General features: G+C 46.8%; 1 protein-coding gene across 1 annotated transcript in view; it reads right to left on the reverse strand.

Annotated features, from left to right (window-relative positions):
* The window catches only part of METTL14 (methyltransferase 14, N6-adenosine-methyltransferase subunit), a 66,943-nt gene that overhangs the window by 7,109 nt on the left and 44,352 nt on the right, over positions 1-15,482 (reverse strand). The window contains exon 11 of the mRNA XM_059722097.1: positions 4,779-4,829. Coding sequence (XP_059578080.1) covers positions 4,783-4,829 — 47 coding nt within the window. The 3' untranslated portion in view covers positions 4,779-4,782. The remainder of the gene's footprint in view (positions 1-4,778; positions 4,830-15,482) is intronic.

Below are 15,482 nucleotides of genomic sequence, written 5' to 3' on the forward strand. Positions count from 1 at the left end.
ATGAGCCAGACCCTTGGCCCTGCTACTGAGCTGCAATGCTTCTGTACTGCACATCTGTGCTTGCTGAAGGGCTTGAAAGCTGTTGCCTTTCTCCCTACTGCTCCCCTCCAGTTAAGGCACCCCTAGTAATTATTGCTTATAAAAAGACAAAGCAGAGTGTGAGGGGCAGAGAGGGTCAGGCTGGGCTACAGTTCTTTCCATCAACAAGCATTGAAAGGATTTTCTACAGCGGTAAAGTTGTAGATTTAAACATCTTTGTTCAGTGGGGAAAGAAGTTTGAGCTTACCTGAGAGATCAACTCCAGTCTTCCCAAGCATTGCTGAAGGACTGTGAGACTAGATGCTTTAATGGAGAGAGCCTGGTCAATGAGCCCTGCCTATGTTGTCTTTTTAACTCTAATTAAAATCCCCCTTTACCATCTTATACGTTTAGCCCTCACTCTCCTGTGATATCACTTTCCTAGGTTTTAGACACTCTAATGTATTTGAGTCTAGACAGAACCCAGAAGATTTGGGGGACAGTGGGCATAAAAGACCCTGAGCTTAATCTCTCTTTGCTAAAGGTATTGTTCACCAAATGAAAAAAATGAAGGAACCCTCATTTCCGGTGTGAAAAGTGAGGATCCCACATCCTCCCCCACATTCAAAATGTTACTGTAATAGCCCTGAGCTCTCCTGTAATAGTACTTCTGTTGTTCAGCTGTAACTAGTCATTTAACAATGACTACCAGGCAGGACTAGACTGAGAACAGCCAAGTTCAATGATGGCTCAACTATTAGATGTTGGACAAGTCACCTGGCCTTGGTCTCTCTGCTTCCCTTTCAATCTGTCTGCCTTTTTAGAGCCAAGATGCTTTGCTAGGGATGCTGTTTTTGTGTGCAGGTTTTTAAGACCTGGGTAGACAGAAGCCTTGGCTGGGATGATCTAGTTGGGGATGGTCCTGCTTTGAGCAGAGGGGTTGGACTGAATGACTTCCTGCAATCCCTTCCAAACCTCAGTTTCTATTTTTTTATGATTTTCTATGTGTGCACAGAGTATGTAGCACTATGGGCTCCTAATTTCATTTAGACTGTGATGCAAGCAAACTCTATAGTATTTTGGGGATGAAAAATTCCCAATTTTCACTCCTTTTCCAGTAGGTGGAGGTACCGATCCATTGTACTTGTACAGAAAGCACACAGAGATGCAATTTGTGTTAAAAACTTAATAGAAAAATTCTTGACAGAGTTTTCTATGTTCTATAGGTTTTTTCCACAGAATTTCTCACTTAGATATTTGCTTTAGCTTAATGGAAGCTATTAAAAGGCACTTGCTGTTCATAAGACTCTATAAGATTTCTCTATTTATGAAACAAGCAATGTAGCCTAATGTCTGTAGAAAGAAAGGAATGTAGTCTATCCTAATGCATCAAGTTCTGTATATTTGCTTTTCTTATACTAAGTATACATTTAGACAAGCCCCTGTGTTGCTGCCCCCACCCAATGCACTAGTCATTTGGAAAAGTTCTCATTCAGTTATTTACACACACACACGCACCCCCCCCCCGTGCGCTTCTGCATTTGCAGGAAATGACACCTCTTTAGAAAGGCTCATTTCAGTCTACCCACCATATATTCTTCTTACCGCCATGTCACTTCTAAATCAGAGGCACGAGAGTAAAATGTAGGGGTGCACCAAAATATTTTTTGAGCCAATACTGATGGCTGATTATTAACAAGCCATATCGACCGATGCCAATCCGATTGCCAAGATGCACCCCAGCAGCTTAGAGAGCAGCATTGGGGTGGTAAGTCTGTGGGGGGAAAGAGGTGGGGGGGGAAGGAGTGTGGGGGTGCAGATGGGGGCCCCTATGGTGAGAGAGGGAGTGGGGCTTGGGGCAGGTGCTGCTCAGCCAGGGCAGGGTGCAGGATGGAGCCTCGAGTGTCTCACCCAAAGGCGGGGGGGGGGGGGAGCCACACACCCCGGGGGAGGCATAGAGGGGCACATGTCCCCTGGATCTGTGTGCAAGGAAAGGGCAGGCTGCTGCTGCAGGTTGGGGCCAGGTGCAGCACTGGGCTCTTCCCAATGTGGGGGCGGTGGCCTGGGGCTGCACTTGGGGCAGGCAGCGGTGGTGCTGGGAGGGGGGGTATGGGGTAGTCTGTGGACACCCCAGAATTCACCATAGGCCACCCCTGAAACCCTCCCAGCACCGCCACCCCCCACCCCTCTGCATGCAGCCCTAGCCCTTGCCCAGCCCCCCTACCAGGAAGAGCCAAGCACTACCCACCCCATGCACAGATCTGGGGGGTACGTGCCCCTCCATGCCTCCCCCAGGGTGCACCAGTGGTGGGAGCCACCCCCTTCTCCGTGCCCTCAGACAATCCATTCACTGCTCCATCCCACACCCCACCCTGCCCCAGCTGGGCATTGCCTGCCCCTGTCCCAGCCCCACACCCTCCCTCACCATGGGGGACTCAATTTGTCGTCCCCCCCGCCTCTTCCCTCTCCCCACCCCTTTTCCCCCACAGACTTACCAACCGGACACTCTCCAAGCTGCTGGGCTATACGCATTCATCGGCAACACTATCAGCCACATCAGCCAAAAAAGATGATTGCCAATAATGTCTATTTTGCTTTTATTGGTGCCAATACAATATGAACCAATGTATCAGTGCACCTCTAGTAGAAAGCAAACCTGAATGTGTGGTTATCAAGAAAAAAAACCTCATGTTAATTCCACAGAGACTTTTCAGAGTTAGCTTGTTTGCTCTCATCACGCATTCATCGTACACATAAAATAGTTGCATAGGAAACTGTTCCTCCTTTCCCTGGAAGGCAGGCTCAGGAGTAGTGTGTCCAATTTACACACCAGTGTGTTTGGTTTGGGGCTTTTTTTTTTGGACCATGACAGTCTCATTTCTGTATGGAAGTTCAAATATTGTATTCAAGCTCAATTGATAAGCAGAGAGAACTGAAATGTTGGTTCTTAAGTTTAAGATTTGTGAGAAGAAAATATAGATGACAAGCAGAAATTAGACAGAGAAGCAGACAATCCAGTTTAAACAGGACAGGATCTGATTGCATGTCATTGCTAACTGCAGGTGAAATAACACTTTTCTTTTAGTAGGATTGGAGTCTTATAGCCATAATGGTCTAAAAATATGCGAGAGGTATGGGCTTTTTTGCAAAGGGAAGATCTTTTATTGGACCAACTATATAGGTGGAAGAGCTGTTAGACAAGCTGTTGGGCACAAAATGCTCTTCTTCAGGTCAGAGAAAGCAGCACACATTTCAGACAGTGCTGCTTATATTGTTTTGGGGAGACTGTAACAGTATTTTCCTCCAGAACTGTATCCATGAGCATACTGTACCCTGTCCCAGTTCTAAATTCCTCTCCTTCTGGTACTTAAAACTGTATGTAGCATTTTTAAAAGCTTCTAAGGGACCTTTAGGAACATTAATGAGTTGATGATTAAAGTCCCGGTCAGAAAAATACTTAGTCAGCAACCCATTAATTGGCAATGTCAACTCTCAGGCATTGCCTCCCAATAGAAGCACCACTTGATATCGATATAGTTAATATAGAGTTAACACAGTACAAGCCTAGCATGGACACAGCTAGAGTAATAGTAAAAATGATTATATGCATCTAACCTGTTCACAAAAGGCAGCTGGGGCACTATACAATACACCCTTAAATCAGGTAAACCATAGTCACACTAGGAGGACACTAGTATATCAGTTAAAACAGTCTCAATTGGCTGTTAACTGTACAACAGCTATGTAGCCTGGGCCCAAGTTTATCCAAGCACTGCATTAAAAATAATTCACATAGCGTTGTAAAGCAACAGATTCCTTTATGAATAGTTTAAGACATTCCTGCTCCTCAGCATGATATTGCAGTCTGGACAAGACAAGACTGTTCACAGAAGGAAAGAGACAACATTGGAGAGAAAGCAAAGTGGATTTTGGGTGGGAATAGAGAAATTGTTCTTAGTCCTCTACACTACACTTTCTTCTTTCCAAAGGGAGACCATACAGATACTGGGGTTCCTCTGCCAAGGTACTGGGCAATCTGGTCCTGATCTGGCACCTGCAAGCATCTGTACTGGAGTCAATGAGACTGCTTAGACTCCAAGTATGTGTGCAGTTGCTAAGCAAGAGCATACAACTTGGCATTCATAGAAGAAGCAGTTATGGTAGCAATTACAGCACTCATCAAACCTTCAGTTCTTACAACTACCATAATCACTACCCAGTTTTCCATGTCTGAAAGATCAGTTCAATTAATGTTTGAAAAGTGCTTGATAATTACTGTTTACTCTGACTTTAAGTGGCATTCTAGTCTGTGGCCTAAGTGACAGTATTATACGAAGTCCTTTTAAATGAAAGAATTATTCTCTAGCTACGTCTGACTTCCAGATGCTTCTGCAGTACTCCAGCTTAACCAGTCATTGTGCCGGGCTGGTCTTTCCCCATTTATTAACAATAATAGAAGAAAGGGACCAGGGAGGTTTTCTCCACTCTAAAAAAATTGTACCTTATCTCATTTATCTATGCTGTGGTGAGAGATGCTCCCACATCAGCCAAGTTTTATGGACTCTCTTCCCACCTGTGTGAACATTTTTGGAACAAACATTCGCCCCTGGTGCAGGGATGTGAGAATACAGTGGAAGGACAACATTATTGGGAAGCAGTTTCTCTTTGCATCACACTACTCCTCTTAGTCTTCAAACACAAAGAAAAGCCTATTATGTTACAACTTCTATGTTGATTTTATAAGCATGCCATTCATTTACCTTCTCATCTTGACACTTGTAGCATAGCTTCTGGGCAGAAACTTATGGCTGCTGAAGACAAAAAAAAAAAAAATCAGTTTTTCAATGTGAAACACCACGTAAGAAAGGAGTCCCCTTGACAGAAAAGGTAATTCTGCTGTGAGCTTGCAGGCAGGGCTTTTCCTTGCTGTCAAGAAAGAACAGGGCATGAACCAAAGGTGCTATGGAAACATAGAAAAATAGGGCTGGAAGGGACTTCACGAGACCACAACATGCAAAACACCAGCTCAAAGCAGTAGCACCCAGACAAATGTTTGTCTAACTTGCACTTAAAAGTTTCTAATGATTAAAAATTCTACAAACTTTCTGGGGAACCTTTTGCAGGACTTAGCCATGCTCATAATTAAAAAGTCCTTCCCAACACTCACTCTAAATTCTCCCTTGTTTCAGTTTAACCTCATCACTCCTTGACCTTTGGAAAACAATTGACAACCTCTTTATAACAATCATTTTGTATTTGGAGACCTATTAAATCTCCCTTCCCACCAACCATCTTTTTATCCCACTGTGGCTGCAGAAGCAGCTGGGAGCTCCAGCTTCTCTCATATACTTCATTTCCCCCTCCACTTCATTACTGTGGCAGAGCCACCAAACTGCTTTATTGTCAACCCATGGCTTGTATTAGTGCACCACCCCAGTCCCCAGCTACTTAGAAGTTGAACAGCCCTGCTTTAAAACAACTGCAATCCTACCTAGGCCAGGTTCATCCACAAAACATGCTGCATACACCTGATTCCATCCTCCATGTCATGAGTGAACATGCTGACCAGTAAAGAATTTTATACCCACGCAGAAAACTAAGGATCACAGAGTATCCTTAGCATCTATCAGTACAATCACGTTGGGCACTTAGTGTTTAATTTCTCAAAGAAGCAAAAGCAAGGGGGCAAAACCCAGTCCACCTACTGGGAACCTAGGTGGACTTACTGCCTGCTTGTGAGCCTATTCCATTCTAGTCACCTGTCTGAAAGAGCATCGACCTGCTATGCTTTGTAACAGGGCTTCATGTTAGCCTTAAAGTCACAGAAAGCAGAGAGCAGGATGAGGCTCCATCCACCTTTTGCACCGACGGTTTTTCAGGGACTCGAACAGAGTCAAATAGGATGACGCTTCAATGCTGAAGTCCACTGCAGCACATGTGCCGCGTAGCATACAAGGGCTGGGAGCAGGGCTGCAAGTAAGGAGGGGAGGGGAGGGGAGGGGAAAGGAGGACCAGGCCAAGGCCTGGGGCTGCCAGGGGTCATTGCAGATCCCTAGGACTGTGCTGCCCCAGCTGGAGCCTGGGTGGTGGGTCCAGTAGGAAATATCCCCACACTGATAGCTGGGGCCAGGGGAATGACAAAACTGCATTGCCAAGTCAGAGTGAAGAGAGGAGGAGAAGAAGGGAACAGCCCTGTGTGCCACCAAACCAGGGAGATGGGAGGTGAGGGGGAAGACGCGTGCTTTCTGGCTGTAGGAACCAGGTGCAGGACACAGAAGCAGCTATACTCGAGTCTGCCTCCCTGGGACAGGCAAGACTGACCCCTCTCCTTCCTTTTCTCCACTATCCAGTGCTTGAGCCCTCTTCCCCAGCCCCCCACCCCTTGCAACACACCTCAGGGTGTAGGGAGGTTTAGCCCAGGCAGGCACAAAACTTATTTATGCTTCTGCCCAGGACCAGCTCAGCCTGGCAGTCCCAGCCTGGGACCTGCACACCCACTGCGAGCTCTGGGATGGGAAAGCCCAGTTAGACCAGCCTTGTCATCAACCTTTGCCAAGTCCTGTGCCAGGTGTCCCCAAAAACACAGCAGGGCAGCCCTCACGTGCCTCAGTGCTGCCCCCTACCAGGTCCTCTGTCCCAGGTGCCCCCAGTTATACCCAAACCTGGGTGTAAACTGGGAGTACTGCCCACAAGGAATCCTTAGCCCTGCTATACCGAGTCCTAAACCTAGGACCCCAGAGGGTGGCACTCCCACAGTGCCAGCCTTCATCCCACTGCTCCCTGAAACTGCCCAGAGCCTGGAGGGCAGGACGAGGGACAACCCCCATCCAGAGAGCTCCCACTGAAGGGGCTAACCAGGCCTAGTGCCACCTTGCAAGCAACCTCTGGCATAGCTGCTCAAGGGTGCAAGTCGTCCTGCCAGTGTCCCAGGCTCTGAACATGCCACTTCACTGAGCCCTGCTGATGCTGCTCCATCCCACAGCACCCTATAGTGAGGGCAGGGCCCTACTTGTTCTGTCCTGGAGGAAGTGCAAGCCTTGAGGCCGTTCCTGGGCACATGGCAAACTCATCCCTGAAAGCATCTTTGGGTGCAGTCTCAAAAGGTGCCTTAACTGAAGCTGTCACAAGGTAAAGACTCCTGTTACATCGGTGGCCATAAAAACATTATTGCAGCTGGGAAGGGACATGGAACCTGCTTAGCCCTGAGGCTGCCTTGCCAAAGACCCCATGCACTGGTACACAGCAATGTCTTTCCATGTCTCTTTAAAAAGTTCACAAGGAACACTTGTTTTGTCTTTTTAATTTTCAGCCCAAGAGATGCAGAGCAATAAAACAGGGGTGGCCAAGCCATAACATATGTGCGACAGGCAGCCACTGTATATGGCGTGTGAGCCCTGGGCACTCAGTGAGGGGGGAAATGGAGGCAGTGCAGCTGAAGCCTCTGCCCACACAGGGTGGAGAGGTAGTAGGATGCTTCTGTGAGAGAAATCACTGCCAAGAGCCAAGTTAAGACTGCCTCTGGCCCTGCAGCTGTTGCCAAAGTAAGGAGTGACAAGACATAACGGTCACAAGCCGGCAGAGGGTAGATTCACACTAGACATCAGGAGGCGCTACTTCAGTCAGGGCAGCTAGGAGCGGAACCAACTTCCAAGCGAAGTGGTGCTGGCTCCTACCCTGGGGGTCTTTAAGAGGAGGTTAGACGAACACCTTGCTGGGGTCATTTGACCCCAGTACTCTTTCCTGTCATGGCAGGGGGTCGGACTTGATGATCTGCTCAGGTCCCTTCTGACCCTACCTACTATGAAACTATATAAAACAGCAGCAGTTGCAGAGCCAGGGAAGTATTAACCTGGCTCTGGGTGGTGACATCTCCTCATTGAACAGCATTTTGCCACTGCTCTGCTCTGCACAACCAGAAATTTGAGCCCCCTCCCTCCCTTCTGGCACCCCAGGGCACAAGCTCTAAGAGGTGTGCCTGTGGGAGGCAGGGATCAGAGTGGCACTAGGGGAGAGCTTCACTTCTGCCAGATCTACCCAAATAAGTTGGCTACCACTAGTCTAAATGAAACTACCGTAAGTGTTTGGATCATCACAGGCAAAGATTAGTCCTCAGTGGGTCCATGTCTAGTTGGGAAGAGGAATCAAGTGAGCTTACCTAGAAGTCTGGTCTGGATCCAGTATTGTTCAATGTCCTCATTAATGATTTATAGGATGGGATTGAATGCACAATTAGCAAATTTGCAGATGACAAGAAGCTGGGCAGTCACAGACACTTTCATGGATTTTTTGAGGATTCAGAATGACCTTGATAAATGGAAAAATGGCTTGAAATTAATTGAATGAAATTTAATCAAGACAAGTGCAGAGCCTGCCACTGAGGACAGAACAATTGCATGAACACAGACTGGTGAATGACTGGCAAGGCTCCAGTACTGCAGAGAAGGACCAGAGTACTACGGTAGACCATAAATGAATCTGAGCCAACTGCTCTGAAGATAAGCCAAAAGCAGGCTTGAGTTGCAAAAATCCAATAGCTTTATTAATAGAAACATTGCTTAAAAGTCAAGGGAAGGGATTCTTCCACTCTATTCAGAACTGGTGAGGCCTCACTTGGAGTATCCGGTCCAGGTTTGGGTACTGCACAACAAAGATGTGAACAAATTGGAAAGAGTCAAGAGAGGAACAAAAATGACTAGATGTTTCAGACACATGATTAGTGAGGACAGGCTGAAAGAACATGGATTATTAATCTGGAGAAGAGAAAATTGATGGGGAGGGGATGAAGATTTGAAAAGTCTTCAAACACTTGAAGGGGCATTATAAAGAAAATGGAGACAGACATTCTCTGTGCCTGCAGCAGACAGGAAAAGGAGCAAAGGTCTTAAATTGCAGTTAGAGAAATTGAGGTCAATTAAGAGACCGTCTCGCTACAAGGGTGGTTAAGCATTAGAACGTAGACTACCTAGATTGTGGACTCTCCACTTCTGCAAGTTTTTAAGAGCACAATAGACAATCACTAGGATGGCTTAGAACAGTGATTCTCAACCAAGGTGGTGTGGCACCGTGGGGTACCTTGATATCCTTTCAAAGGTTTCACAGGGTGCCATGCAGTGTTAGCACTACTAGCTGTGCAAACATGATTCACAAGATAACCCCAATGATTTCAAATATGAATCTGCAATGTTAAAAAGCTTCTGCCCTGTTGTGGTCTTCTTTGCAACAGATGAATTGTTCTATTATCTTTCTATAGTAAAAAAAACCAAGTGAAAATTAGAAGCTGGCATTTTCCAAAGGGTGCCTTGAGTCTAACAAAGTTGAGAACCACTGGCTTAGGCCCCTACCAGATATGCAGGTAAAGGCACAATAGGATCTGATGCGCAATCCACACAATCACGCTTCCTGCCATGCCACACATGCATAGCAGGAGGGGGCATTGTGGGATCAAGCATCAGAACCCATTGTGCCTTATTGCCAGTGCAGGGGGAGCCCAGGACCATGATCAGCTGATGGGACTCCCATCCACGGGAGAGCATGGTGCGCCTCTACACGCTCCCAGTCTTGGGGTGCACCTGGCCACACATTTAATTCATGGTGTCATAGGAACCAACCACAACATTATTACACATTTTTTTGGAAAATAACTTTGTGGTTTATTCCTTCTTTTATGACACCATTAATGTGTGGCCAGGTTACAACTTAACATGAGATTAACTGGTCCCTTCCAGCCCTACTTTACTATGCTCATCACGTCAAGGTGACAGAGGACAGTACCCCATTTCTTTGTAGATCAAAACCACTTCACTGCAAAAGCTATAGCCACAGAATCAAGCCCTCTCCACAAAGCTAGGAGGTGACAGAGCTGAGACGGCCTTGGCTACTTTAATTCTCTCCCTTGTGCATGTATATTAGGATACTTTCATTAATTACATGATTACATACTGTTTTTCCACAGCCCCCCTGCCTGATGCAATATACATAAGAACATATTTTTTGGGGAAGGAATAAAATTTTGTAGCAAATAAGACACTTCTCTGCAGGATCTTTGCTTCACTGGTGGCAGAAATTCTGTAGGACAAATCAGGAAATTAGAGGAAGGAGAATCATGGTCCAAGCAGTCAAACCCTGGAAATCTGTTTTTTAAGTTTTCATGTAGTGCAGTACAAATCTCAAATTAGAATATGATCCTGCCACTAGGGACAGAGGGAGGGAGGGAGGAAGTCTTACTTTGCTAGACAGCAAAGAAACATTATAGAATCATAGTTGGAAGGGACCACAGGAGGTCATCTAATCAACTCTCTGCTCAAAGCAGGACCATCCAAACAAACGCTTTGTGTAGCCAGGTCCTAAAACCTCCAAGGACAGAGAGTCTACAACCTCTCTGGGTAACCTGTTTCAGTGTTTTACTACCCTTCTAGTGAGGAAGTTTTTCCTAATTGCTAACCTAAACTTCCCTTGCTGCAACTTGAAACCATTACTCTTTGTTCTGTTATCTCCCACCACTGAGAACAGTCTAGCTTCATCCTCTTTGGAACAGCCCTTCAGGTAGTTGAAAGCTGCTATTAAGTCCCCCTGCACTCTTCTCTTCTGCAGCCTAAAGCCCAGTTCCCTCACCCTCTCTTTAGAAGTCATGCTCCCCAAGCCCCTAACCATTTTCATTTCCCACCACTGGACTGTCTCCAATTTGTCCATATCCTTTCTGTGTGGGGGGGCCCCAAAACTGGACACAGTACTCCAGATGTGGCCTCACTGATGCAGAATAAAGGGAAATAATCACTTCTCTTGATCTTCTGGCAACGCTTCTACTAAGGCAGTCCAGTATGCCATTAGCCTTCTACACAACAAGGACACACCATTGGCTCACATTCAGCATGTTGTCCACTGTAACCCCCAGATGCCTTTGAGCAGAGCTGCTGCTTAGTTATTCAGTCCCCACCCTGACCTGTTCCAACCTCCTATACCAGGTCCCACTCACCGAGCTGCAGAGGTGGCTCCTGCCTGTGCTGGTCCAGCCAGGATGTAGTGCTCTTCCCACTGTGGGTGAACAGCTATGGGGGGGAAGGGCGTACATGCTCCCCCCCATGCCCCACAAACACACACACACATACACCACATACCCACCTTTTGCATCACATACCCACCTTCTACCCCTTCTGGGGCCTAGGGGTGGGGGCAGCAGGCCAGGTGTGAGGGGCACCAGCAGGGCTGGGAGGGTGAGAGGATGTGGGTTGGGAGTGAGGGGCACCAGTAGGGCCAGGGGGTCTGTTTTCTACTTAAATTTTTTACTGGGCTTGAACTGGCCATCAATGTTTACAAATGGGTCCTGGTGCAAAAAAGGTTGAGACCCACTGAATTAGACATTGAGTCATTGATTACTACCCTCCAAGCCTGATGATCCAGCCAGTTTTCTATCTACCATACAGTCCATTCATCCAACCCATACTTCCTTAGCTTGCCTGGGAGAATGTTGTAGGAGACTGTATCAAAAGCCTTGCTAAAGTCAAGGTATTTCACGTCCACCAGTCTCCCTGCATCCAGAGCCAGTCATCTCATCATACAAGGAAATCAGGCTGGTCAGGCGTGATTTGCCTTTGGTGAATCCACATGGACTGTTCCTAATCATGTTCTTCTCCCACAAGTGCTTAGAAATGGATTCCTTGAGGATCTGGTCTATGATTTTTCCAGGGACTGAGGTGAGGCCAGCTGGTCTGTAGTTCCCTGGATCATCCTCCTTTCCTTTCTTAAAGAGGGACACTATGTTTGCCCTTTTCCAATCACCCAGGACCTCTCCCAATTGCCATGAGTTTTCAAAGATAATGGCCAGCAGCTCTGCAATCACATTAGCCAACTCTCTTTGCACCCTTGGGTGCATTGCAACCCACCCTATGGACTTGTACACATTCAATTTTTCTAAATCATCCCTAGCCTGTTTTTTCACCAGTTTGCTGCCCACCTCCCCAAACTGTGCTGCCTGGTGCAGTAGTCTGGGAGCTGACTTTGCCTGTGAAGACTGAGGTAAAAAAAAGGCACTGAGTTCGTCAGCCTTTTCCACATCATTTGTCACTAGGTTGCCTCCCCCCTTCAGTAAGGGACCCACACTTTCCCTGATCCTCCTCTTGCTGATATGCTTAGAAATCCTTCTCCATACCCTCCATGTCCTGCAACTCCAACTGCGCTTTAGCCTCCTTCCTGATGTCATCCCTGTATGCCTGAGCAATACTCTTACACTCCTCACTAGTCGGTTGTCCAAATTTCCACTTCTTGCAAGCTTCCCTAAACTCGATCATCTCATGTTCACTGCTACCCAAGGTGCAACCCACTTACTTCTACATTCCTCACCAAGTCTTCCCTGTTTGTGAGCAGCAGGTCAAGAACATAGCCCCTAGTTGCCCTCCCAACACCTGCACCAGGAAGCTGTCCCCAGCAGTCCCCAAAATCTTCCTGGATTGCCAGTGCACTGCTGTATTGCTCTCCCAGCAGACATCAGGGTGATTAAAGTCACCCATGAAAACCAGGGCCTGTGATTGGGAAACTTCTGCTACCTGTTTGAAGAAAGCCTCATCCACCTGGTCTGGTGGTCTATAGCAGATGCCCACCATGACATCACCCTTGTTGATCTCCCCTCTGACCCTAACCCAGAGACTTTCAACAGGCCTATCTCTAGTTTCATACTGGAGCTGTGAGCTGCCATACCGTCCTTTTACATACAATGCAACTCCTCCTCCTCTTTTCCACCTGTCTTTCTTGAACAGTTTGTACCCATCATGACAGTGCTCCAGTCACAGTCACGCAAGCTCCCATCAAGTCTGTTATCCCTATCACATCATAGTTCAATGACTGTGCAAGGACTTCCAATTCTTCCTGCTTATTTCCCAGCCTCTGTGCATTCATGTTCAGACACCTGAGTAATTAGCCAATTGCCCTTTTTCAGGGAGAATGAGAAGGCCTCCCCTGTTGCCCCCTCCTGCTTGTGCTTCCATCAGGCCACCCACTTCCCTACTTAACTCAGGGCTTTGGTCTCCATCCCCCAACAAACATAGTTTAAAGCCCTCCTCAAACACTAAACTGTTCCCGTCCAGATTCTGTTGGGAAAGTTCTCTAGAGCAGTTGTTCTCAACCGTTTATATTCAGGGCACTCCTCAGAAAATGCCAGCTTGTAGCTTTCACTCATTTTTTGACTACAGAAAAATAATAGAGCAATTCTTCTATTGCAAAGAACTCAAAGACCACAAGAGGTCAAAATGCCTTTAAGACGTGCATTCCTAGTCGTAATCTCTAGGTTTATCTTGTGAATCATGTTTGCATACCTAATGGTGATGCTGCCTGGCACCCTGCAACACCCACAAAGCACTGCAGGGTGCCACAATCACTGCACTAGTGTTTACAAACTGTTCCACCCAGGCTTTCTTCCCTCTAATCCCTTTGGCCCATTCCACTGCCTACCTCCTGCTACTGTACTTCCCCTATCACTCCCCTGCTGCTCCCCACCCAGCCCACTGCAGTTTCTAACCCAAGGATTTCTTACCACAGGGGCGGACAATTATTTCAGGTGGAGGGCCACTTACCAAGTTCTGGTAAGCTGTCAAGGGCCACATAGGTAGCCCCACCCCTTGACAGGTGCCCACCCCTTGGTCACCATCTTGTGACCAGAAGTCCTACCCCTAACCCCTGACCTTTGCCACCAGAAGTACTCCTTTCAGCAAGGGGTTTTATCATCTTGGAACCATAAAAATATCAAATTATATTCTAAAAAGTGATCATCTACAACATTCATTAATTTGATTTTGAAAAATATTTTTGTCCTCATTTACATGTTTGTGTAGTGTACGTAGAGGTGACTGCACAATAACTTAAAATGAAGTCTTAAGGTATTGTGAGATGTGCTTGTGGTGGGAGGGCAACTGGGGTTTGTTTATGGCAGTGCGAGGGGTGTGCATGTGGGACTCACCCTATGAACACACACACACACACTCTGCCCCTGTGCCTGCAAACACATACTCTGCCCCTGTGCCTGCCAACATGCACATGCACACGCACACCATGCACACACACATATACACCCCTACCAGGGTGGACCCATGCTCCACTGTCCGGGGATGCAGCCAGGAGCCACAGCCACATGGTGCTGGAGCAGGGAGGTGGGGGAGCACAAAAGCAGGGAACTGGCTGGGGGTGGGTGGGGCTGGGCTGCTTAACCCTGCAATCCTGCTGAAGGTTCCCTCTGGGTCCTATTGCCCCTGGCTCAGCCAACTTTGACAGAGCTGGGGCAAATAAATATTAATTTGTTAAAATTTTTAGGAGCCCTGTAGGCCAGATAGAATGGCCTGGTGGCCCGGATTTGGCCCAGCCTGGTGGGCCAAATTTGGCCCGCCCCTGTCTTACCAACTACACCAGAGTGTCTGCATCAGTAGAGGTCGTGAGAATTTCTTGGATCAGCAGCAGGGTACGAGGTTCTGCTAACTTGCCAGCTCCTGAACTTTGACTAAGGTGACTTGCCTTTTCTTCAGCTCTTTTGAGTTCTCCAGACCTATGTTCTGCTCCTGGGTATGCTCAGAGGACATCCATCAGGTGAGACACTGCAGAGCACCTTTGTGCATATCTTCAGGATCCAAACACTAAGTATCCCTCCACCTGTTTTGTCCGAGGGGCTCAACCCCATTTTTGGAAGGCACGTGACAGATCAGAGGATGATCAGAGGAAAGGGTAGTGTGTCTTACTTTCAGAGAACTCATTCACAATTTGGGAGCCCCAGGTATGACTCTTCTTCTGAAGGGATTCAAATCCCCATCTCCCATCTTCCAGGAAAGTGCCTCAACCAGCTACATGCTGTTCTGATATGCCCAATCCTTTACTATTGAAGCTCTCCTATTTTACAAGTAATATTTAATTATGTACTGGACACTGAATAAATAATGTGATAGTCCTTAAAGTTATACTGAGGAGTATAACTTTATCTTAGCAAGGCTGTGTTAATGATAAACTATTCAATTGAGAGCTTTAAAAAAATGAAACTGTTTACAAGCAACTTGAACAGTACAGCTAACAGGTCAGCCGATTTATTACAAGTGCCAGCATCTGTGAGCGGAAGACACAAGGCTGATGTCTGGATTTATGCAGAATAATTTACAGTCAACTGACGTTTTCAAATCCCTTTGAAGCTGTAGGCTAAGCCATCCCAAGGGTCTTCCCAATGTAACTGTCAAATCCTTCACTTATTGAACAAATATGACTTTGAAGATCATGCACCTTATAAGTATCTCCCAGAATGAGACATGTAAGAACCAGACAGACATCTTAAACCAGAATGGTGGCACTCAGTATGTAGCACGATTTGAAATATCTGAAATATGTTAGGCTTTTGTCATCAGGGATGTGAAGTGTTCACATTAAGCCACTTGTTTTAGATAAAAGGCTCACTGGATTGCTCATTGTGATAAGCCTTGTTATCACGCCTCTTCTGTTAAAAT

The sequence above is a fragment of the Alligator mississippiensis genome, chromosome 2 (genome assembly GCF_030867095.1).
Source record: "Alligator mississippiensis isolate rAllMis1 chromosome 2, rAllMis1, whole genome shotgun sequence".
Lineage (NCBI taxonomy): Eukaryota > Metazoa > Chordata > Crocodylia > Alligatoridae > Alligator > Alligator mississippiensis.